This window comes from Sciurus carolinensis, chromosome 2 (genome assembly GCF_902686445.1).
Source record: "Sciurus carolinensis chromosome 2, mSciCar1.2, whole genome shotgun sequence".
Taxonomy (NCBI): Eukaryota; Metazoa; Chordata; class Mammalia; order Rodentia; family Sciuridae; genus Sciurus; species Sciurus carolinensis.
The window spans coordinates 168,290,893-168,314,565 of NC_062214.1; the positions used below are offsets into that span (position 1 = coordinate 168,290,893).

Sequence of the window (23,673 nt, forward strand, 5' to 3'; positions counted from 1 at the left end):
ACGTGGAAGAGGAAAGGGTTAACTGCCGGAGGAGGATGTTGGTGGTTTTTCTGTCTATTACCCAAAAAACTTATCTACTCCATGAACACACGAGAGCCAATGCTCTTTTTATGAGAGGGGTGTGAGGGGTCCGGCCATACCAGCTCTGGCCTCTTACAACATGGAGTCGCCCAACTCTCCTTCATGTATAATGTACAGGTAAATGGGGCCAGGACCGGGAGGAGCCTCTTCTGTGATGGACAGGATAGGGTGAAGGTAGGGAGGCCATTCTCTTAGGGGAAAATTCCAGAAGGAGACAGGGAACCACTCCCACGCAGCGCCACATGCTTCCCGGCAGTTCCTAGAAGCCAGGTCTCTGGGTCCCATGGCTCAACCTCTTCTGATTCTGCTAAATAAGGACGGCTTCCCACAGACCAGCCTAACTGCTGCCTTCTCCCTCAGTGTCCCGGTGAAGGAAGTGCTCCCTGGCATCATTAAGCAGGGGGTTAATTGCTTAGAATCCCAGGGCCAGAACACAGCTGGGGACTTTCTGCTTGGAATGGGGATCTGCAGAGGGTCTGCCAAGAATCCCCCACCAGCCCAGGTAAGCTGGGAAGGGCGTGGGGGTCAGATCTGGGGGCGGGAGAGGAGCCAGGAACATTGGCCAGGAATGGGGTCAGGAGCTTCCCTGGGCTAGTTCTCGTCCTGTCTAGCTACACCCTCCACAGGCCCTCCTTCCCAGGGACCTCTCAGTGCTCCTGCCACGTGGCTTCCCAGCATGAAGTGGGAGAAAGGCTTGGAGGGCCCTTCTCTCCTGGTCGCAGCCATGTCAGGAGCAGCAGGCCCGGACTGTGCCCACATGAGCAAACATGAGTGTCGCACCCACATCAGCCACCCCCTGGCTGCCTGGCTCCATGTCCTATCATCCCCCACCCAGGGTCCCTTGGTATTTTCTTGATCTCCCTCTGGCCAGCTCCAGCTAAGCTTCCTCACCTCAGCATTTGATTATGAAAATTTTCAAACATACAAAAAAATTGGAAGAATTGTCCAGTAAATACCCATATACCCACTCCTAGTTTCTACAATTATTTGTAAAAATATTCTAAAAACTACACATCATGTTTTCTTTTTTACTTATCCACCCACCTAACCATTTAGAACTGTCCTTTTCTTGTCTTACAGGCATGGCTATTCAGTGATCATCTCATCCAGCAGCAGGGGAAGTGCCTGGCTGCCACCTCCACCTTAATGTCCTCTCCCGGGTCCCCAGTCATACTGCAGGTGTGCAACTCAAGAGAAGGCAAGCAGGTAAGTCTCCACTCCTGGGTACGGTTGGCCAGCAACCCCAGGGGGACATGCAGTGCAGGTGGCAGACCTTGGCAGGAATCTGGAGTTTCAGAGAAGCTTCCAGAATGAGGATCCATGGGGCCTAAGTCAACCTCTAGAGCCAGCCTACTATTTTGCTTATGAGGAAATGCTTCTTTAGGTATTTGTTTAATGTTAGCCCTGTAGGTCTGAGGACAGGAAGTTTGTCTTGTTAATACTGTATCCCTGGCCCCTGACAACTACACAGCTCAAGTAAGTGCCAGCTCTCCCTGCCAGCCTGTGTTAGGAGTTTTACATAGATCACCTCATCTGATCTTCCCAACCATCAAGTGAGGTACTTCCAGTACTGCCCCATTTTTTAGGCAGTAAAGTAAGGCTTGCTGATTACAGGTCGTCAAATCACACTTCTGGGAAGGCTAGCATTTAAACTTTGGCCAGTGTGACTCCTAAGCCCATTGACTCAAACCAGCACATAGTAGGTGCCCAATAAGTATTTCTTGACTGCTGACTGACTGGGGAAACTGAGACCCAAATACAGTGATTTCTTTTTTTTCTTTTTTTTTCTTTTTGGTACTGGGGATCAAACTCAGGGGCACTTAACCACTAAGCCACATCCCCAGCCCTTTTTATTTAGAAACAGGGTCTCACTGAGTTGCTTAGCACCTCCCTTTTGCTGAGGCTGACTGGACTCTTGATCCTCCTGCCTCAGCCTCCCAAGCTGCAGGGATTACAGGCATGTGTCACCACGCCCAGCAAATACAGTGATTTCTAGGCTGGCCCGACCAACCTCACATGTCCACTCTCACCCTCACTCTCTCCCTGAGTCCTGGGAGGCAGGCTGGGAGGGAGAAACTGATGGCTTGGAGAGCCCAAGTCACTTGCTCAGGGCACAGCAGTAACTGAGGGGCAGTGGAGGCCAGGTTTCTGGGATCAGCCGAGCTCCCTTCTGTGCTGTTCCCTTCCTGGCCGGAGGTGCTGCCTGTCGCTGGGGAGGGGGACAGCCCTTGCCCTGCCCTCCCTCCTGGCAGTGCTTCCTGTGTTGGCCACCTGTAGTCAGTGCCCGGGTGGATGGAGGGTGGCTCTCTGCTTCTACCCACCCCTCTTCTTCTTCCCAGGGCCAGCTGGCTTTTCAGGGATGATTGGGAGTTTGCTATTCCATTCTGGAAAAGCAGCCAGGTCCTCTTCCTCTAGTTTGGGTGTGTGTGTATGTGTGTGTGGCAGGGGTGTCTCAGAGCTCTGTGACCTGCTTGCTGGTCCCACTGAATAGTTCTGAACTGCTTTTTTCCCCTTTTGGTACTAGGGATTGAACCCAGGGACGCTTTACCCAAGCTACATGCCCAGTTCTTTTTATTTTTTATTTTTGAGACAGGGTCTCACTAAGTTGCTTAGAGCCTCACTAAAATGCTGAGGCTGACCTCGAACTTGTGATTCTTCTATCTCAGCCTCCCAAGTGGCTATAATCATAGCTGAGCGCCAACCCAACCATACCAGACTTCTGAAGCTTTCTGACTGGTGGGGGTGCAGCTTATCCTTTCTGCCCTGAGGCTGCCCATCCTCTGCCCAGCCCAGCAGCAGAGCCGGTGCATAATGTGCTCGGACCTCCATGAAGGGAAAGCCTTGAGCCACGCCCACCCTCTCCTAGTTGAGGACAGACCTGGGAGGTGTCCGGGCAGCCTGCACTCAAATACTTCTCTGGGGTTCATGCATCTGTTTTCCCCCTTGTGCCGACCCAGCCTGCAGGGCTTACAGGACTCTCCTGGGCCCGTTCATTCTGCTCCTGTGAGTTCTGCCAGGTCCCCAAGCACTCTGGGACTCTGCCCCTCCCCTCCCAGGACAGCATAAGCAGCTCTCTCAGACAAAGCCTTCTGGAATCTGGGCCTCTCTCCTTGGTTCTCCTTCGGCCGGTTGGGTGGGTTTAATGTGCCGGACAGGCTCCTGTGCCTTAGACCAGGTCAGTGGGGTCAGCAGTCCTTGCTTGACATTCCTTGCGTCTCCCTGGGACTGTCTCCTCACTTATATAATGAGGAACTGCACAAACGGAGACTGTGCCGATAAAGGACTGCGACTCGACACTATCTCTGGCCAGTCCCAGAATTGAGTGGCCGGGAGGCCCTGAGACGACCTGGGAGCACTGGCAGGAAGTGGAATCCTGAGCTGCCCTCGGCGCCTCGCTTGTGCCAGGGAAGGTACAGATCATGCTGGCCACGGGAATGAAAGGGCCATGGACTTGACTCCCAAGGCACGTAGTCAGGAGCCGGGAGGAGGAAGGGCCGCACCTGCGAGACCCGGCTGGATGCGACGGTGCTAAGCACGGGCTGTGCAGCCGAGGACAGCCCTGCACCCCAAGGCAGGGCCAGTAAGGCCTCCTGGGGAGAGGACGGCCACACTGTCCCCAGATGGGCATTGCTGGACATGATTGAATGTGAGACTACAAAGCAGTAGTGTGCTGTGAACTGTAGGGGGTCACAGGCCCTATCTCTCTCCCTTTGACCTTCAGGCTCTAAGCTGGGCCACTTAGGCCTAGCGAGGTTAGATCTCCACGCGGCCCCTCACAGCCCCACACTCCCAAGGGGAACCCAGGCTCTGCAGCCCCCACCTTTCACCTTCTCACTCCTGTCCTCCTCCAGCTCTAGCCCTGCCCCATGGCTGGGTGCAGATCATCCCGCTTTGCCTAGCTGCTCGGCAAGAACATGGACCCCCTCCCTCAGATCTGCAGTCCTGAGCACTCCCACCTCTTCTGGAGGAAAAGGTGGACAGAAGAAGAGGGGAGAGATGGGTGTGGTGGCGCACGCCTATAATCCCAGCAGCTCTGGAGGCTGAGGCAGGAGGATCACGAGTTCAAAGCCAGCCTCAGCAACTTAGTGAGGCCCTAAGCAACTCAGTGCCTCTGAGTTTATTTAGAGACCCTGTCTCAGACCCTGTCTCTAAATAAAATATAAAAAAGGGCTGGGGATGTGACTCAGTGGCTAAGTACCCCTGGGTTCAATCCCCAGTAACCAAAAACAAACAAACAAAAAAAAAAAAAAAAAAAAAGGGGAGGGGGAGGGAGTTGCATAGGAGGAAAACAGGAGAGAAACCAGAAATAGACCTATCTCACGGTTCAGTCTCCCTGATCCCTGAAACCTTGATCTCTCACCCACTCCCCTCTATGTTCCAGACAACAGTCTATCCTTCATCTAGGCCCTTCTAAAATATTCTACAGCAAAAATTCTTCCCTGCTCATTAAACCTGGGGCAGGAAGGCACGAGAAGGTGCAATAGGGGACCTCAAGTGCCCCTGCCATCCCAGTGATGTGCCTGTAAAGGTGGTGTCCAGTTCCTACTAAATGGTGGAGGTAATCAGCTTCATGGTTATGCGCTGGGTCAGAAGCTTAGCACTGCAGGAAGAAGAAATCATTTTTGGGGCTGGTATTGGGGATTGAACTCACGGGCACTCAACCACTGAGCCACGTCCCCAGCCCTATTTTGTATTTTATTGAGAGATAGGGTCTCACTGAGTTGCTTAGCATCTCGCTTTTGCTGAGGCTGGCTTTGAACTCACAATCCTCCTGCTTCAAACTCCCAAGCCACTGGGATTACAGGCATGTGCCACCACACCTGGCCAGGAAGAAGAAATCTTGTTCACAGAAATAAGAGAGTCACCTAGGCCAAGGCTCACAAACTTAAGTTCCTACAGGGAGCTGGATTAAAGCCCCTGAGGACCAGGCAGAGACTGTGACAAACTAGAGAACAAAAGCCCTATCCAGAGCAGAGAGAAGGCAAGTCCTCAGCCCAGCCAACTGATGCCGCTCAAGAAATCGGGCCCAATGTCCAAATAGAAGCTCGACATGCAGATTTGTGTGTAGTAACTAAGCCAAACTTTAAATAAACACTGTTCTGTCCAAACCAAATACATCTCGGGCTGGATGCAGCCCCTGGGTATCTGCATTGCCTCTTCGGTCCAGACAGCAGCTTTTTGCCAAACAGGTGCCCTGTTGGGAGGGATGGGACTTCAAGCTTGGCAGGATGGGCAGTCACTTACATAAGGGACACACAGTCTGTTTTAAGTGGGGGGATGAGTGAAATGAAGATACGTACATCATTATCATTTCTAACCATTGCGCTCTCGTGTCCCTCCTTCTCTTCTCTCTTCTTCCCAGAAATGGAGGAGAAAAGGGTCTTTCATCCAGCATTCAGTCAGCGGCCTCTGCCTGGAGATGAAGCCTGCCCAACTGGTGACCAGCAAGTGCCAAGCCGATGCCCAGGCCCAGCAGTGGCAGCTGCTGCCACACACATGACAGTAGCCCCAGGGCCTCCTGTACCTTTTGCATGAGACTTTGGGACCGGAGGGGGATTGGGGTGGGAGTGTCAAGCGGGCCGTTTCCATCTCCTCACATTTCTGCGGAGTCATCAGCAAACACCCCTGCCACGACACACATTACTCCAAAGCTTGTTCCGGGGAGATGCCGAGGGCACACCCAGTGTCCTTTGTGCCACCCTGGCCTTGCCCCGGGAGAGGAGATGGTCAGGGTGCCAGGCTATTGCTGGCTAGGGACTGGGCAGGTGCCCCTGGCCCTTTGTCCTCTCCCGGGGCCCTACATGGGACTCAAACAGTGCTGTATGGGCCCTCCCCCTGTTGCCCGGGGGTGCGAAGGACAGAGGCCCACAGAGGGACCAAGTGGGGATGGGGGCCTACTAGTGGGGACAGCCTTAGAGGAGAAAATGGGCAGGCTGTAGAGAGGCTTAAGGCTGAGAAGAGAGGGAAAGAGAGAGAGGGCCACCTGCAGGGGCAGATAGAGAACCAGGAGGAGCTGAGAAGCTCAGGGCCCTGAGAGATGCCAAACCCAAGGGTTGGGTGTGGGAGGGGCGGGATCCTGGGAGCAAGGGATGGAGAATTCGCAGAATACAGATGGAGGAGCAGCAAAACAACAAAAGAACAAGGTTTCTTCCCCAGAAGTGTCCCACCCACACTTCCCAATCCCAAGACCTGTGCCCACATGCGCCTCCAGCCTGAACCCTGTGGGTGCCCACAGTTGTAGCAGGAGGCTGCAGAGGGATCTTTAAGGGCAGACTTGGGGTGCAACTTATTCAACAAACTCTACTTCTGTTTGGCCCTGTGTCAGGCTGAGACCTCTCTCACGGACCTTAATGACATCTGGTGCCCTGTCTCTCCTCCTGGGTCCAATGGGGAAACAGGTAGCCACCATGCACCCTTGCGCAACCCCACCCTTGTTTGTGGGTTTAAACCTTGCTTTCTCAAAGTACTTTGCCTCTGTAAATATAGCACATCGGGTGACTGATAAGAATGTGACCTTTCAGAGCATGAACATCCCCTGAGTCACTAGGAGCTAGTTGCCTGGCCAAACCACATCCTTGGTCCCTTGTCCTTACAGGAGGGATTCCCTTGATCAGGAGGGATTCCATTGCACTCTGCGGGAAGCTGGCTGGTGGCTCCCGTTTGTGTGGAGAACTCCCAGTTCCCCTGTGGCCTTGTCTTGAGATTCCTGCTGCTCTTCCCTTCAGCACCTGACCCTGGCCACTGGCTTGGGCAGTATGATCTTGGGAAAAAAAACTGTTGGTACCAGGACCCCTGGGGTCTCCATCCAAAAGCAAACCAGCCTGGGGTGGACATTCCTACCTCAGGAGCACTCAATCTTTCATAGAAGAGACACATTCTAGGGAGTTCATGCATTCTAGAAGGTCTAGGAATTTCCAGAAATTGTCCCCAATATGGTGTGTGTGTGTGTGTGTGTGTGTGTGTGTGTGTGTGTGCGTGTGTGTGTGTGTGTGTGTGCGTGTGTGCGTGTGTGTGTGTGTATCTTCCTGGAGAGAGATCCAGGAAAAGAGGGATTTCTCTAGCTTCTTAAGGAGGTCCCTGGTCCCAAAGGGTCTAGGCCTCTGCTCTGGATTGGAGCTACCATCTATCTGAGTTGCAGCCCCCCAAACTCCCTCCTACTGCACCCAAACTGCCATCGCCTTGTTCCTCCACACGGCCCTTGGGGTTGAAAGCCAAGTGTTCGTGGTCCCCAGCACCCACACCGGAGGGTTCTCCAGCAGTGTCCTCTTGCCTCCTGGCTCTCACCAGCACACTCCAGTAGTGGTACTGTGCCCAGGTTCGAGTGCACCCGTGGACTCACGGCGTGGGGGTCCTTTGCCTCGATGGCCACACTTCTCCCATTCTCCGTTGTGGAGTTTCATCCGCCGCCATCTGCAAGCCTGGCTTCAGATCCCTGTTCATCCGGGAAGCTCCTGCTGCAGCCTAGGACAGAACCAGGGTTGGGGCGGCGTCCTCTCCCTAGAGCCTAGGCCGTGTCCGGCATGGACCTTTGGGGCCGGGAGCACGGGCTTCTCTTGAATGTAAGGACTGCTGCTCAGAGAGCCTTTGAGAGGGTCGCACCTCGTTTCCATGGTCAGCCAGGCTCTGGACTTCTCAGCTGTCCTGGGTGGGGACTCGGCCCATTCTGTTTTTGCTTTTCCTCTTCTTGACCAAAGCATGTGCCACTAGCTGCCCTCGAGGACATTGTCTTTATGAAACCACACCTGGAATAAAACCACTTCTTACATGTTCACGTGCGCTAGCACCTTCCTTTCTGACTCCAGCTCCAAGCAGCACCCGCTTCCTCGGCTCGGGGAAAGTGAAATATGCACATGCTGAAGTCTCACCCTCTCCTGCAGCTGGGCCAGCCTCCTGGGGAGAGCCAGCAGGGACCAAATCCCAGGAACCAGCTCAGCCCAGGCTCCTGTTACCTCACTGCAGGACACTGTGGGACTTAGAAATGGAAACGTAGGTGGCCCTACCACTGTGCTCACCTTTAGCCAACCTTCTGTCCTACCCTGGGAGCCCATTCTGCCCCCTCTGAGCTGCCCTTCCCCTCCTCCACCGCACAAGAAGGCATCCAAGCAGGACGTTATTCCTGGGTAAAAAATGGTACAATAATTCTAGAAAGAGTCATGCCGGCCTAGGCTCGCTTGATCAGGTAGCAGATGTTCTGCTTAATGTTTCCATGGAAACCAATTGGAAACTCCTACCATGTCTGATCAGAAGCTGAGTCGACCTAGGTAAAAATAAATGCTGCTTTGAGCCACACATGAACTGCTGTGAGCAGGCCAAGGAGCCACTAACCTCTCCTGGACATGGCCATTTCCTCCCCTGCCCCCACTTAACTGCTGACATGGATTTCCCAGAACTTCTGACCCATGGACCTGAGGGGCTCAGAACATAACCCCAGCTGGCCGCAGTGCATACAGCTTGGTCTAAACTTAGGAGGCCTGTCACAGCAGAAGCCCCTGGCTGCAGTCTCCATCCCTCCCTCCTTCCATCTGTCCCTCTGGGTCTCCAACCCAGTGACCAGCACCCTCTTAGGCCCCCTCCTGGCCAAGGTGGGCCAGTGTTCCACTCTCCATCCATCGTTGCTCCCAGCCTTGAGCACTCTGGTGCTGGCTTCTCCTGAGTCCGTCTGTCTTCTTTTGTTTTCCTTCCAGACTGCCTCTCCAGAGGCACATTTTTTCCTCCCACCTCTTTTTCTTCCTGGAAACTGAGGCTGTCAACCTTCAGCCAGCCCCTAGAGGAATTCACAAATGTCTTTAGGCTGGCCATTAACAATGGGATTTACATAACTTGTCAAGAGTCTCCCAGAACAGGATTGCTGGGGTGGGAGGAGGGGTGTCTGTACGGGGCCCAGACTCCCACTTGTCCAGCAGGGAGCCATTCCTGGGTTTTGGGCCTTTAGGTCTTGGCTTTGGTTTTGTTTGGTTTTTGGTTCTAGGGATGGAACCAGGGCCTCACGCCTGCTGGGCAAGGGCTCTACCACTGAGCTGCACTCTTTGTCCCTTGGCTTAGGTTTTCACACTCTTCCCTGGCCTCTCAGTAGGGCTTTCCCTGTTTGCAGTTGGTAGAAATAACCCAGACAATGTCACTGTCCTCCAGGGGGTCTGGCACCCCCAGGCTTGTGAGGAAGGTCTTCCACTGTACTGGGTGAGATGTGGTCCTCCCCACTAAGAAACAGGAAAGGAAAACTGGAAAGACAAGCTCATGACGTCCACACGCTCACTCCTGAGAATGTTCTCGGTGTGTCTGGTATTTGTGTGTCCCCTGTGCTGGTCTGAGTCAGTGTTCCTCCAGAAGGAGGGAGGGGACCTAGGCAGTCTCTTGTGGTGAGGGGTCCTCACTGCCAGGCACGTAGCAAAAACCTGGAGAAGGAGCAGAGGAGGGGCCTGCTTTCTCCTGGTCAGGCGGCCAGGCTGCCTGAGCAGCAGAGCGGGGTTGAGGCTCCAGAGCCATCTGAGGACAGGCCTCGCCTGCTAATTCAACCTGTGAAGCGGGGGACGAGTGGACTGGGGTGTGGACTCTATAGACCCCATCAGCTGTGTCCCTCCCCACTCTGCCACTTAGTAGCTGTGTGAGCTGGAATAAATTTATCTCTCAGCCTTGATTTCCTGACCTGTAAAATGGGGGTACTCATAGCACTAGAGGATTTTTGTGAAGACTGATTTATTTAATGATTGAGAAGCATCTGACCCTGTCTAAATGCTTACTAAATGCAGGTTATTACTATTATCAACAAGCCTGCTGAATGCCTGCTACGTACCAGGCTGTTGCCGGGGTGATGACATGCATATAAACAGACAGAAATGGGCCCAGCCCTCCTAGCAGGGAGATGGACAAACACTCACTTATAAACTAGAAATTAGGCAACTATAATCCCACAAGATAAAAGCAATGCGGTAAGGCAGGATCTGTGGGACCCCCAAGAGGGGCCTCTTCACTGGCCTGGGGGTCCCTCGGAAGATGATGCTTCCAGGACAGCTTGCAATGACATCCCAGGAGCCTTCTGCCTTGGGCTGGGTAAGGTCAGGTGAAGTCAACTGGCCCCCCTTGCCAGGCTGGCAGTTCAGCAGGCACCTTGCTGGGTGTCCTGAGCTTCCCACCCTGTACACGCAGCACTGTGGTGATATAAACACAGGAATTCTGGAAGGAAGTATAAAGGCCAAACAAACATGCCTCTGGAGCTAGTGACCCTTTTTCCAGGGCTCAGTTTTCTTCCTGTGGTGGGCCCAGCAGGTCTGGGAAATTTAGCATTCCTTGTCTGGAGAGAATGAAAATGCTCAGGAGGGGCCCGGGAAAGACTCGTTTTCTCCTTGCTCTTTGACTGTCTCTGATCCCCTTAAGACACCCGAAAACCAAGGCTGTCTTGTGACAATGTGTCTTTCAAATAAATCTCTTGCAGGTTATGGTTGAGGTAACCTGCTCAGAGTCCTCTGGGGACTTGTGTTCTGGGCTCTGACCCAGACCTGTTGCTCTGTATTCCCATAATTGTAACAAGTGGCCCAGGTGTTGCGTACCCACATTTAAGTCTTCAACCTGCACTGGAGGGGCCGCCATGCCCGGCGGAGTGGGGCTGGCTGGGTGGGGCTCTGGAAGGAGCACACTTGGAGAAGTCACAGGGGGAGGAAGGCCGCCCGGTACTTGCTGTGCTCTTCCAGGAGCTAGAAGAGTGTGGGGATCAGAGCCAAAAGCCAGAGGCTCAAGCCAAGCGGCGGTGGAGAAGTCCCCTCTTCCGGGGAATTCTCAGCCGATGGGAAACCAGCACTGGTAGGACTGTGTGAGTTCTGGGCCCAGAGCCAGAATGTAAGAGGCTCTGGAGGTGGCTGCGACAGGGACACTCCAAAAGAGCCTTGGTCTGGCCTCTCCCTCTTCTGGCTGTGTGGGTTGGGGCAGCTCTTGACATGGCAGGAGGCGAGCTGCTCTCCACGTGTGGGTGGACATCTTATGCAGCTGCCAGGCACGGGATTCCCTGCTCACCATGGCAGGGGCTGCCCTTGTCCCAGGAAGACTCTGCTTTCCAAAGCCTTGGTCCCCATGGAGGTGGACTAGCGCAGACTCGTTCAGGTTAATGAGATCACAGTCAGCAGTGGGGACAGTAGAATGACACTGGGCTTTCTCCTGGGTGTGCTGTGTGGCCTGCCATGGGTAGGAGCTTGGGCTGCCCTCCATCCAAAGGGTGCTGGGAAGGTGGGTAGGCCCAGGCAGCAGAGCCAGCCCTGCAGGCCACGCAGACGCCCCCGCTACAGAGGCACATCATGTACATGGCCAAGGGTCAAGTCCATCCTGCAACTGAGACTCGGCTCCCACCCTCTTCCTCATCAACCAAATCACCTGCACCCTGTTTTCTGAAATGTTTTCTGCTTCCACTTATTTGTGTTTTCCCTTCTGCTCTCTGCTTTGTTGTCTTCATGGGTCAAATGTCACTCAGTTTTTCAAAGGCTTACTTCTCGAAAGAAATGTCCCCTGCCTTAAAAGAATCTGTCCAGCTTGTTTCTTCAGTGTTCTGATTCTTCCTCTCCTACCTCCATCGTCTCCTTCCTGGTGCTCACCTGCCTTCTCTTCTCTGCCGGCCTCAGCTCCTTGCTGGAGAAGCAGGTCTGCTCCCACTTTCACTTCCACAGAGCTCTGTAAGTGAGTGTAAACATAGCGCATTCGGGCTGCATTCATTTTTGTTCTGGAGGTGTGGCTCAGTGGTTAGGGTGCTTGCCTTGCAAGCATGAGGCAAAAAAGCCTTGTGTAGAGCGAGCCTCCATATTTATTTGTTCCATTTTCCCCTCACTTCTCTCGGTTTGGTATCTTTCCTTCCTACTTTGCAGTTGCCTCCAAGTCCTCAGTAATAATGTACTGGTGATGCTGGGGGTGCTCAGGCTGAGCGACTCTGCCTGGAAAGCACCTAGTCTTGATAAGGCCACAGGTGCGCCCCGCTAGGGCAGGCCAGGACACACACAGCCTCATGGAGGCCAGAGTAGGGAGAAGTCAGGAGAAGAAATCTGCCCAAGCATAAAGAGCTCAGCTGGAACCTATGGCACCACCACCCTGTAGAGGGCGTGGTTCTAATGTGGTCCTGTGGACCAGCTGCTTGAGCATCACCTAAGAACCGACTAGACGTGCCAACCTGAGCCTCACCCAGACCTGCTGAGTCAGACACTCCGGGGACAGGGCCCGGTGTCCCAAGGATTCTGAGGCACGCTCAGGTTTGGTCACTGTGATGGGCCTCGGTGCCTTACTGGGGGTCATGAGTCAACGCCAGTGCAGGAACCATGTCCTGCAGCCTTGCTAAGCAGGCTGCCTGCCATGGAGCTTGGGACAGCCATAGGACCTTGGGGCAGAGGGCAGGTGAGCAGAAGGCTGGGCCGAGGGCTGCTGCTGAGCCAGCTGCCACATGCCAACCTTGCTTTGTGTGATTTATGAGTCTCTTCCCTACCGTCAGCCACGTATGGCTGAGTTCATTCTAGAAGAGTTTCTGCCCCAGAAGATCCATTAATCAGGGAATCAGTGCCATCAGTGATGTGCCGCCCTGCAGGACAGGTGTACATTTTGCCATAAGTTACATGGCAAAGTCCCTTCTGTGGATCCTTCATCCAATGACCGGGTTGGTGGTCAGCTCTCCCTTATTAACCAGTCCCTGAGACTCTCACATTTTAACTTTAACCCTTACTGCAACTCTATCTGGTAGGTGTTTTCAATTTCACCCTCCCTTGACAAACTAGGGAGTCGAAGGCCAGAGAGGCTTAACACACTTGCTCGAGATTACCCAGCTAGCAGGAGTTAGAGCCAGGTTTTAAAATTGTGAAGTCTACCCAGGATTCACACTTTACTGCCCTTTGATGTCTCGGTTCCAAGTTTGAGGCTTTCCAAGTTCACACCAGCCCTGAAACTTTTGTTATCCCCATATTGCAACTGAGAACACCAGGCTCCATGCAGAGCTCACTGCAAAGCCCTATGCATATCCTCTACATTCCACCTCCTTGCCTGGCTGATTCTCAGAAGCCCGAAAGGTAGGTTGAGCCAGGGTTGGTTGTACTGTCGTCATCTTACAAGGTAGAAACAGGCTGAGGTTAAAACAGCGCAGAATCACAGAGCAGGAAATCAGGAGCACAGGACACAGAAAACCAAGGACACCATGTCCTAAGACACAGGGACAGAAGCAACTGCCGATGGCATGTTTGGTGTTGGGCATCTTATCTGGAGATCGGGGGGGGGCAGGGGGGGACCCCTGAACAGTCTGACCCTAATGACTGAGGGCTGCTTGTCTGCGTGGCCTGCCTCCTAGCCGGGGCTGTTTTTTCCAAAGGTCCTCCTGGGATTGAGGTTTTCTTTTCTCAGAATGTTAGTTTGTGTTTGTTCAGACTTGTGATTTTTGTCTACCTGTCACTGAAAGTCCAAGGAGTTCCCAGAAGGAGGACTTTGAGGACAAGTGACAGAAAAGAATTTCAGCACCTATCAGAGTCACAAAGGTTTACTTAAGAAAGCAGAGATGCATTTAAGGGAGCACACAGTTCATCTCGGGGGGAGAGACAGGACCTTGGTGTGTGTGCTGATATTTATGGTGGGATGGTTTCTAGTGGCTAGACTAGAGGAGGAATCAGGGTTGAGTCACACAATTTTGTGCCAGTTTCCCTGTGCCTGCGCATTATCCTCAAGTTACTTTTTGCAGTCAAGGGTGTGGGCCAAGGGTGCAGGCTGAGAACTTGGGTTGGGTCACTCACTAAAGCTCGTTTTGCTTTATAAAAGTTCACTGATGTTTCTTGCATTCCAACAGCTTGTGAGCACTTCTGAGACCCAGCCTTTCTTTTTCTGTATCCCCAGATTCCTAACTCACATCCAAGGTGGGGGCTGGAGGGTGCTTTGTGGAACCCCAGTGTGTGCTCAGCTTATTAACTTTGCAGACAGAGAAGTCCTGGCAGCGATGGATCCAAGAGATGGATAAGTGATGTAATTCATGGGCAAGAGTACCAGATGCTTCGCTGAGAGCCCCATCCTCACTCCTAGCCAACAGGTTGAGGAGCTTTCTTGGAGAGTCCCTAAAGGCCTGTATCCCATTGGATTGCAAACTGCATGAAGACAGAGACATAGCCACAGTACCTAGTACGGTGCCGGGCACACATTAAGGAGCTCAGTGCATGTTTGCGGAATGAATGGAAGCGCCGAAATGAGTAGAATAAACCCGCCATTCTCCCTTTGTTCTGAGAGTCTCTGGGGTTTGGGATGCCTGTCAGCTGTCTCTTCTAATTTTGACTGTTGACTTGGGTTTTCATGAAATCAGGTGAGGTTTGACCCAGTGCAAATTCTTTTTCATTGGGTGTGGGAGACTCAGCATTTGCAAGTTAATGCCACACCAGCAGCGCCTGATTAAACAGACAATGCAGAGAAAGGATGACAGAGCAGAGAAGATGCTGGAAATACAGATGGGGATGCCCCTGACTTGTTAGAAAGCAGTCTTACATACTAATGAATTCCTTAAAAGGCTCAGGCAGTGGAGGCTACAGCTTTGGAATTATCTAAGGTTTTCCTTTAAATTGGCAGCAAAGGGAAACTGGTGGAGGCGGCTCCTCTCTGGTCTTGCCTGGGGCCATGTCTCAGCTCAGGACAGAGGAGTCTTAACTTTATTTGCATACAAATTGCAAACATCTACAAAGTCTTGGCTCAACCAATTTTTAAGTGAAATGTTATTGCTTCCCTGAAGGCTATAATTCCTTAGTTTTTCTCTTCAATATTCCTCTCACTTAGCAACCACTCACAGTGACCCAGATTCTTCCATCACAGGAGTGCACAGGAGAGTGGAAGGAGCCATAGGAAACAGAAGGGGCTGGCTGGTCAAACCTGCTTTTTAGGACACCCTGGATCTGACCTAAGTGTTTGAAGTATTATTTCATTTAATTCTCAAGCCAACTCTGGGCTAGATACTATGATCACCCCATTTTTAATCAGGAATCCAAGGTTCAGAGATGTTAAGTGAGTTTCTCAAGGTCACACAGCTAGGAAATGGCAGGGCCTAGAAGCCAAGGACATCTGACTCCCAGGATTTATTCTTCAACTACAGTATCTCTTTGAAGCACTTCCTCATTACAGTTATTTAAATATCTTAAGAAATTCTCATATAATTATTCACAATAGTGTGTGGGATTTACCAACTTGCCCCTAAGCTGTTTTTAAATCTAAATGTGGTGGGAGTTTTCTGGAGTTAGTCAGGGTAGGATTAGCTACACGATTTGGGGGTTTAGTGGAAAATGAAAGTATGCGTCACCTAATTTAAAAATTAAGAATTTCGAAACAATGACAGCAGAGCATTAGACCAAGCATGGGCCCTTCTTACTCATATAGAGTTCTGTACAACTGTGTGGGTTACAGGCCCATGAGGCTGGCCTTGAATTGGCTCCAGGTGTGACGAATGTCTGTTTTGTCCTGGTGTCTGACATTGGGTCTGACAGAAGATAGAGGTTAAAAAGTTATTGGCTAAGTGAGGTGCGGTGGCATATGCCTATAATTCCAGTGCCTCAGGAGGCTGAGTCAGGAGGATCACAAGTTCAAAGCCAGCCTCAGTAACTTAGTGAGGCCCTAAGCAACTTAGCAAGACCCTGTATCAAAATACAAAATAAAAAGGACTGCGGATGTGGCTCAGTGGTTAAGTGACCCTGAGTTCCCTGGGTTTAATCCCTGGTACCAAAAAAAAAAAAAAGAGGCTATTGTCTCCTTCAATGAAACAATGCAACAAATATTTCTCATCTACATACCAAGCCCTGTTTTAGGTATAGGGCACACAGTGATGTAGGACAGAAGAGGCTGGACACCAGAAGAATTTTCAGGAAGCAGGTTTATTTAGCAGTGGTCCAGAGTATCTATTGCCTAAAAATCTCTGAACCCTGAGTCTGGAAATTCTTTTAGATTTATATTCAGTGGGGTGGTTACATGTCAGTGGGTGGGTACCTCACAGTTACTCTTTGTCCCATATTTTTAGGCTAGACGGAGGTTTTACAAGTTTTTTTGTTGTTGTTGCAAACCTGACATTTATAAAAAAAAGAGGAAGCTACCAAGCATGATGCTCTCTGCAGAAGTTTTTGCTGATATCCTGTGTAAAAACCTTTCTGACAACAAGAGAGGCTCGATTATGCAGGGGGTGTCCCTGGAGAAGCCTATCTTTCATGCAGTAGGGGGTCTCTTTGGTGGCAGTACCTGGTCTGCTTCAACAGTAGTAAACGACATGCACAAGGCCCCTGGCCCCATGGCATGTATATTCTAGAAGAACAAACTAAAACACACAGGATTATTCCAACAAAAGCCAGATGTGGTGGCACCTGCCTGGAATCCCAGCAACTCAGGAGGCTGAGACAAGAAGACCACAAGTTTGAGGCCAGCCTTAGCAACTTAGCAGGATCCCCGGCAACTTGGTGAGACTCTGTCTCAGAAAGAAATGTTTTTTTTGAAGGGCTGAGATGTAGCTCAGTGGTAGAGCATTCCTGGGTTCAACCTCCAGAACCCATTAAAAAATAAAAGAGTATTCCAAGATATGAATAGGTGTCATCAGAAAATAAAATACGGCAGCGGATGGAGTAATGAGGAAGGTGTATGGAGGGCGAGGCCTAACTTCAGATGGGGCAGGAGTTGGCAAGGCCCGAGCGAAGGACGTCAGTCAGGAGATGCTGGAGGGGTGTCCTGGGTGGAGGGAGGACTGAGGGCAAGCCCCGCAGAGAGAAGCACATTGCTTGAATGAATAAATGACATCGGTGGAGGGGCTGTGTCTCCCCAGTCTTCACTGTGCCCCCGACCAGGATGGCCCCCTGCCTTCCTGTCCAGCCACATTTTGTGGTACCCTGCTTCCATTCACTGTGCCAGTGTTCTCCTGCCCCAAGGCAGCGACCTCTCCCCAGCCAGGGCCTCTACCTGCAGATCCTCCCCTGAAAGTTTCCTCCCACACTCACCTGCAGGCTCCTTCTCATCTTTCAGGTCTCAGGGTAAAGGCCAGGCTGGAGAGGCCTCTGCCCACCCAAGCTTAAGCAGCTCAAAATAGTATTTTCTCTCATGAAACCTGGATGATTTCCTAATGAAATCAGATTTTAGCTTTGACTTCAAGCTCCATGAGGGTATCATGGATTAGGGCTCATGTCTATTTCATTCATTTATGCACCCCACCCCTCTCTTTTTTATAATAGTAGTATTAATAGGCAGGTAGACGCTAGGAAGGTGGTACATGTCTGTAATCCAAGCCACTCAGGAAGCTAAGGCAAGAGGATGCTAAATTTGGGCTGGGGATGTAGCTCAGTTGGTAGAGTGCTTGCTTCACAAGTACAAGGTCCTGGGTTCAATCCCCAGCACCACAAAAAAAAAAAAAAAAAAAAAAAAAGAGGATGCTAAATTTGAGGACATCCTCGGCAACTTGGCAAAACCTTGTCTCAAAAAATAGAATGGGTTGGGGATGTAGCTCAATGCCACTGGGTTCAATCCCCAGTGCAGGAAGAAAAAAGGCAGTTGAGATGAGAGGAATTCCTTGATACCAAACATCAACTAACTAGCTGGTTGATTAATCACAACCATATGCTGAGAACCTATTATTATTTGGAAGGCACTTGGGATTCCAGTATGAAAAATTCGGTTCCTCCTCCTGAGAGCAGAAAGGTGGAGAATCATAGTACAGTCCCACCCTGTGCAATAAGCCATAGCAGTGCATTATTAGAGTCCAGGAGAGAGAGGGTGGAGGGATCTGGTGGTAGGGGAGGCTTCCTAGAAGCAACGATGCCTGAGTGGAGCCTTAACCTATGACTAAGGGTAAATGAGTGGGCCTCAAGGAACTGCAAGAAGTGTGGCTAGGGTAGGGAGCAAGGGAGAAAATGGATGGGGGTTGAATTTTGATAGTGCCAGTGTAGACAACAATCCAAGAGAGGGATCCAAGATGGCAGACTAGAGGGAGGCTGCGTTCCTTGTTGCTCCATAACTTGGGTTTCAAGCAGAGGATATCTGTTTCTTGGTGAGGCAGTCTTTGCTGCTTATTGATCCCCTGCTGTTTACACCATTTGTCAGCTGCAATCATCTGCCAGCATATCGACTACTTTTTGAGTGCAGATTGCTCACTGACTGGCACCTATTATCCGCCATTTGCCTGCCTCTTGCCTGCCTTTCACCTACCCATCACCCACCACCAGAGGTTCACCTGCTGATTGTCTGCCAGTAGCCAGCAGACCGACCTCAGACTGCCAGTGGATAGCCAGCTGCCTGCTGTTGCCTGGAAATTCACTGTCACAGAACCTGCAGGTTGGTTACATGTGGCTGCCGCCATTTTGAGACAACAGCCAGGAACTGTAGGACCCCTGGACTGACCGAACCCCACCTCCAGGACCCCTCAAACAGACCAACTTCACTCCACCTCCAGGACCCCCAGCCGACCACACCCTCACCCCGAGCTGCAGCTCCCCACTTGCCAACACGCTTGGAAGCCAGAGTAGCCATCCTGGATTATCCTGGAAGCGGTAGCTGCCATCTTTAGGTGGGGCAAATCCCATCCTGAGACGCCTGCTGGAGACTGGAAGCTCTTTGTCAGGTACCTCTCATGCATCAGGCTACTGAAGACTGGGAGGTCTGAATACTATGTGACTGTTATAGTGTAGATTATTTTTTTCTCCTTTTTAAAAAATTTTAAGTTTTTATTTCTTTACTTTTCTCACTCTATTTTCCTTTTGTTTACCTGTTTCCTCAGAGTCTCTTTCTCTCTTTTCTCATGCCAACAACCAACTTCTTTTGATACCCCTTTCACTCTTCCTACAATCTAGTACTTCTATATATTCTTTTCTTATCCCATTAACAGTTACATCCTACACCCCTCCCCATCCTCTTTGTCCTCCATTAGAAACTGCAGACCTTATTGCAAATCTATTTGTTATACTGTAGATAATTATTGAACTCATCCTCTCTGTTTATTATGACAATATTGGAATGTCTTTATAGGGGCTATTTGGTTTAGGGCTGCATATTATCTGTACTGGGCACTGCTAATATTGATCTCCCCCTTAAAGAAGAGGTTTTGGAAACCTATAGGGTCACTATAAGCCCATAGGGGAGGAAACTGCAATATCCCAGATCCGCACTGCTAGAGGGGAAGATACGTGAACAACGTAAAAAAACAAGGGAAGAAAATGATCCAAACAAACCTAGATTCTACATTAATAGAACCCAGTGACAGCATGGTAGAAGAAATGTCAGAAAAGGAGTTCAGAATACACATGATTAAAATGATTTTTGAAGCAAAGGATGATATAAGAGAGCAAATGCAGACAATGAATGATCACTCCAATAAGCAGTTGAAAGAGCAACTGCATGAAGCAAAAGATCTTTTCAACAAAGAGATAGAGATTCTTAAAAAAAAAAAAAAATCCTTGAAATGAAGGAAACAACAGACCAAATAAAAACTCAATGGAAAGCATCACCAACAGATTAGATCACTTGGAAGATAGAACCTCAGACAATGAAGACAAAATATTTAATCTTGAAAATAAAGTTGACCAAACAGAGAAGATGGTAAGAAATCATGAATGAACCTCCAAGAACTATGGAACATCGTGAAAAGACCAAATTTAAGATTTATTGGGACTGAGGAAAGCACAGAGATATAAACCAAAGGAATGAACAACCTATTCAATGAAATAATATCTGAAAATTTCCCAAACCTGAAGAGTGAAATGGAAAATCAAATACAAGAGGCTTATAGAACACCCAATGCACAAAATCACAACAGATTCATACCAAGGTACATTATAATGAAAATGCCTAACATTCAAAATAAAGATAGGATTTTGAAGACTGCGAAAGACAAGCATCAGATTACATACAGGGGGAAACCAATACGGATATCAACAGATTTCTCAGTTCAGACCCTAAAAGCTAGAAGGGCCTGAAACACCATATTTCAAGCTCTGAAAGAACATGGTTGCCAACCAAGAATCCTATATACCCAGCAAAACTAACCTTCAGATTTGAAGACAAATAAAATCCTTCCATGATAAACAAAAGTTAAAAGAATTTACAAATAGGAAGCCTGCACTACAGAATATTCTCAGCAAAATATTCCATGAGGAGGAAATGAAAAACAACAATTTAGGTCAGAAAAGAGAGGGACTACCTTAAAGGGAAAACCAATCAAAGGAGAAACCAAGGTAAGTTAAAAACCAAAAATAAGCCAAATGACTGGGAATACAAATCATAACTCATTAATAACCCTGAACATTAATGGCCTAAACTTATCAATCAAAAGACATAGCTGTTGGGAGAAATCCTAGTTCATGGCTGGCAGCAGTGAACATCTCAAGCGTGTAAGGAAAACCTTTGCACATTCAGGTCCGACAGGAAAACCTGCAGAGAGGAGCATTCCACTCTGGCCACCTAGGAAAGTATGCAACTCCCCCAGTTTGACTCAGTATTACCAAGGGAACCCTTATAGGAGCCTGGTAGTCTGATCCCCTGTGGCGCATTGTGATTGGACAAGAAACCTATAAAATGTATAGCTGTTCCTGCAGTAAGTGAGTTTGCAGGCTGCTCGCCATAAGCCTGCTTCCACCCAACTCCCAGAGTGTGGGTCTTGACTCTGCCCTCTTACCCTGAGTCTGAGCTGGCCTGGCACAAGAGAAAGTACACATAGACTGGCAGATTGGATTAAAAAGAAAGACCCAACAATACGCTGCCTTCAAGAGACTCATCTCAGGCTGGGGATATAGCTCAGTCAGTAGAGTGCTTGTTTTGCAAGCACAAGGCCCTGGGGCAAACCCCAGCACCGCCAAAAAAAAAAAAAACAAAAAAAAAACAAAAACTCATCTCATAGATAAGGACATTCACAGACTAAATGTGAAAGGATGGGAAAAAATGGGAAAAAACCTACCATGCACACGGACCAAGTAAAAAAGCGGGGTTTTCATCCTTATTTCAGGTAAAGTGGACTTCAAGTCAAAGTTAGTCAAGGGATAAAGAAGGACATTTCATACTGCTTAAGGGAACCATAAATTAGGAAGACATAACAATCGTAAATATTTATGCCCCAAACAATGTTGCATCCAGGTACATCAAACAAATTCTTCTGAATTCCAGGAATCAAATAGACCACAACACAGTAATTCTGAGTGAATTTAACACACCGCTGTCACCACTGGATAGATCTTCCAAACAAAAACTAAACAAAGAAACCATAGAACTCAATAACCCAATCAATAACCTGGACTTAACAGACATATATAGAATATTCCAACCATCAATAAGCAAATACACTTTCTTCTCAGCAGTACATGGAACCTTCTTGAAAATAGATCATATGTTATGCCACAAAGCAGCTCTTAGTAAATGCAAAAAAAAAGAGATACTATCTTGTGTTCTATCAGATCATGATGGAATGAAATTAGAAATCAATGACAAAATAAAAAACAGAAATTACTTCAACACCTGGAGACTAAATATTATGCTATTGAATAAAGCATGGATAACAGAAAACATCAGGGAGGAGATAAAAAAAATTCTTAGAGGTAAATGAGAATGATGATACAAATTATCAAAATCTCTGGGACACTATGAAAGCAGTACTAAGAGGAAAATTCATTACATGGAGCGCATCCAAGGAAAGAATAAAAAGTCAACAACTAAATGACCCAACATTACAGCTCAAAACCCTAGAAAAAGAACAGAATAGAACAACACCAAAAGTAGTACACAGGAAATAATTAAAATCAGAGCTGAAATCAGTGAAATTGAAACAAAAGAAACAATTTTAAAAAATTGACAAAACAAAAAGTTGGTTCTTTGAAAAAGTAAACAAAATAGACAAACCCTTAGCCACACTAACAAAGGGAAGGAGAGAGAAAACTCAGAGTACTAAAATTCATGATGAAAAAGGAAATAACACAACAGACACCACTGAGATACATAACTTAATGAGAAGCTACTTTGAAAATCTATACTCCAACAAAAAAGAAAATATCAGACATTGACAAATTTCTAGAGATATATGATCCTCCCAAACTGAACCAGGAGGACATGCACAATTTAAACAGATCAACTTCAAGCAATGAAATAGAAGAAGCCATCAAAAGCCTACCAACCAAGAAAAGTCCAGGACCAGATGGATTCTCAGCCGAGTTCTACAAGACCTTCAATGAAGAACTCATTCCAATACTTCTCAAAGTATTCCAGGAAATAGAAAAGGGGGGAACCCTTCCAAACTCATTCTATGAAGCTAGTATCACCCTCATATCCAAAACAGACAAAGACATATCAAGGAAAGAAAATTCTAGACTGATATCTCTGATGAATATAGACGCAAAAATCCTTAACAAAATCCTGGCAAATCACATACAAAAACATATTAAGAAGATACTTTACCACGATCAAGTGGGGTTCATCCTGGGGATGCAAAGTTGGTTCAACGTCTGGAAATCAATAAATGTAATTCATCACATCAATAGACTTAAGGTTAAGAATCATATGATTATTTCAATTGACACAGAGAAAGCGTTTGACAAAATACAACATCCCTTCATGCTCAAAACACTAGAAAAAATAGGGATAGTAGGAACATACCTCAACATTGTAAAGGCTATTTATGCTAAACCCACAGCCAACATCATTCTTAGTGGAGAAAAACTGAAAGCATTCCCTTTAAAAACTGAAACAAGACAGGGATGCCCTCTTTCACCACTTCTATTCAACATTGTCCTTGAAATACTAGCCAGAGAAATTAGACAGACTAAAGAAATTAAAGGGATATGAATAGGAAAAGAGGAACTCAAGTTGTCACTATTTGCTGATGACATGATTCTATATTTAGAAGATCCAAAAAACTCCACCAGAAAACTTCTAGACCTCATAAACAAATTCAGCAAATAACAGGATATTAAAATCACACATAAATCTAAAGCATTTTTATTCATAAGCAATGAAACATCTGAAAGGGAAATGAGGAAAACAACTCTGTTCACAATGGCCTCAAAAAAAAAAAAAAAAAAAACTTGAGAAACAATCTAACCAAAGAGGTGAAAGATCTTTACAGTGAAAACTACAGAACATTAAAGAAAGAAATAGAAGAAGACCTTAGAAGATGGAAAGATCTTCCATGTTCTTGGATAGGCAGAATTAATATTATCAAAATGGCCATACTTCCAAAGGTGCTATACAGATTTAATGCAATTCCAATTAAAATCCCAATGACATTTCTCATAGAAATAGAGAAAGCAATCATGAAATTCAACTGGAAGAACAAAAGACCCAGAATAGCCAAAGCAATCCTGGGCAGGAAGAGTGATGCAGGAGGTAGCACAATACTAGACCTTAAACTCTACTATAGGGCAATAGTAACAAAAACGGCATGATATTGGCACCAAAATAGACAGGTAGACCAATGTACAGGATAGAAGACCCAGAGACATACCCATGTAAGTACATAGTAGACAAAGGTGCCAAAAACTTACCATGGAGAAAAGGTAGCTTCTTCAACAAATGGTGCTGGCAAAACTGGAAATCCATATACAGTAAAATGAAATTAAATCCCTATCTCTCACCCTATACAAATTCAACTCAAAATGGATCAAGTACCTAGGAATC

General features: G+C 48.4%; 1 protein-coding gene across 1 annotated transcript in view; it reads left to right on the top strand.

Moving 5' to 3' along the window:
* The window catches only part of Galnt16 (polypeptide N-acetylgalactosaminyltransferase 16), an 84,690-nt gene extending 76,834 nt beyond the window's left edge, over positions 1-7,856 (top strand). The window contains exons 14-16 of the mRNA XM_047540660.1: positions 442-583; positions 1,162-1,287; positions 5,444-7,856. Of these exons, the coding sequence (XP_047396616.1) occupies positions 442-583; positions 1,162-1,287; positions 5,444-5,581 (406 nt within the window). The 3' untranslated portion in view covers positions 5,582-7,856. The remainder of the gene's footprint in view (positions 1-441; positions 584-1,161; positions 1,288-5,443) is intronic.
* Positions 7,857-23,673: the final 15,817 nt, after the last annotated feature.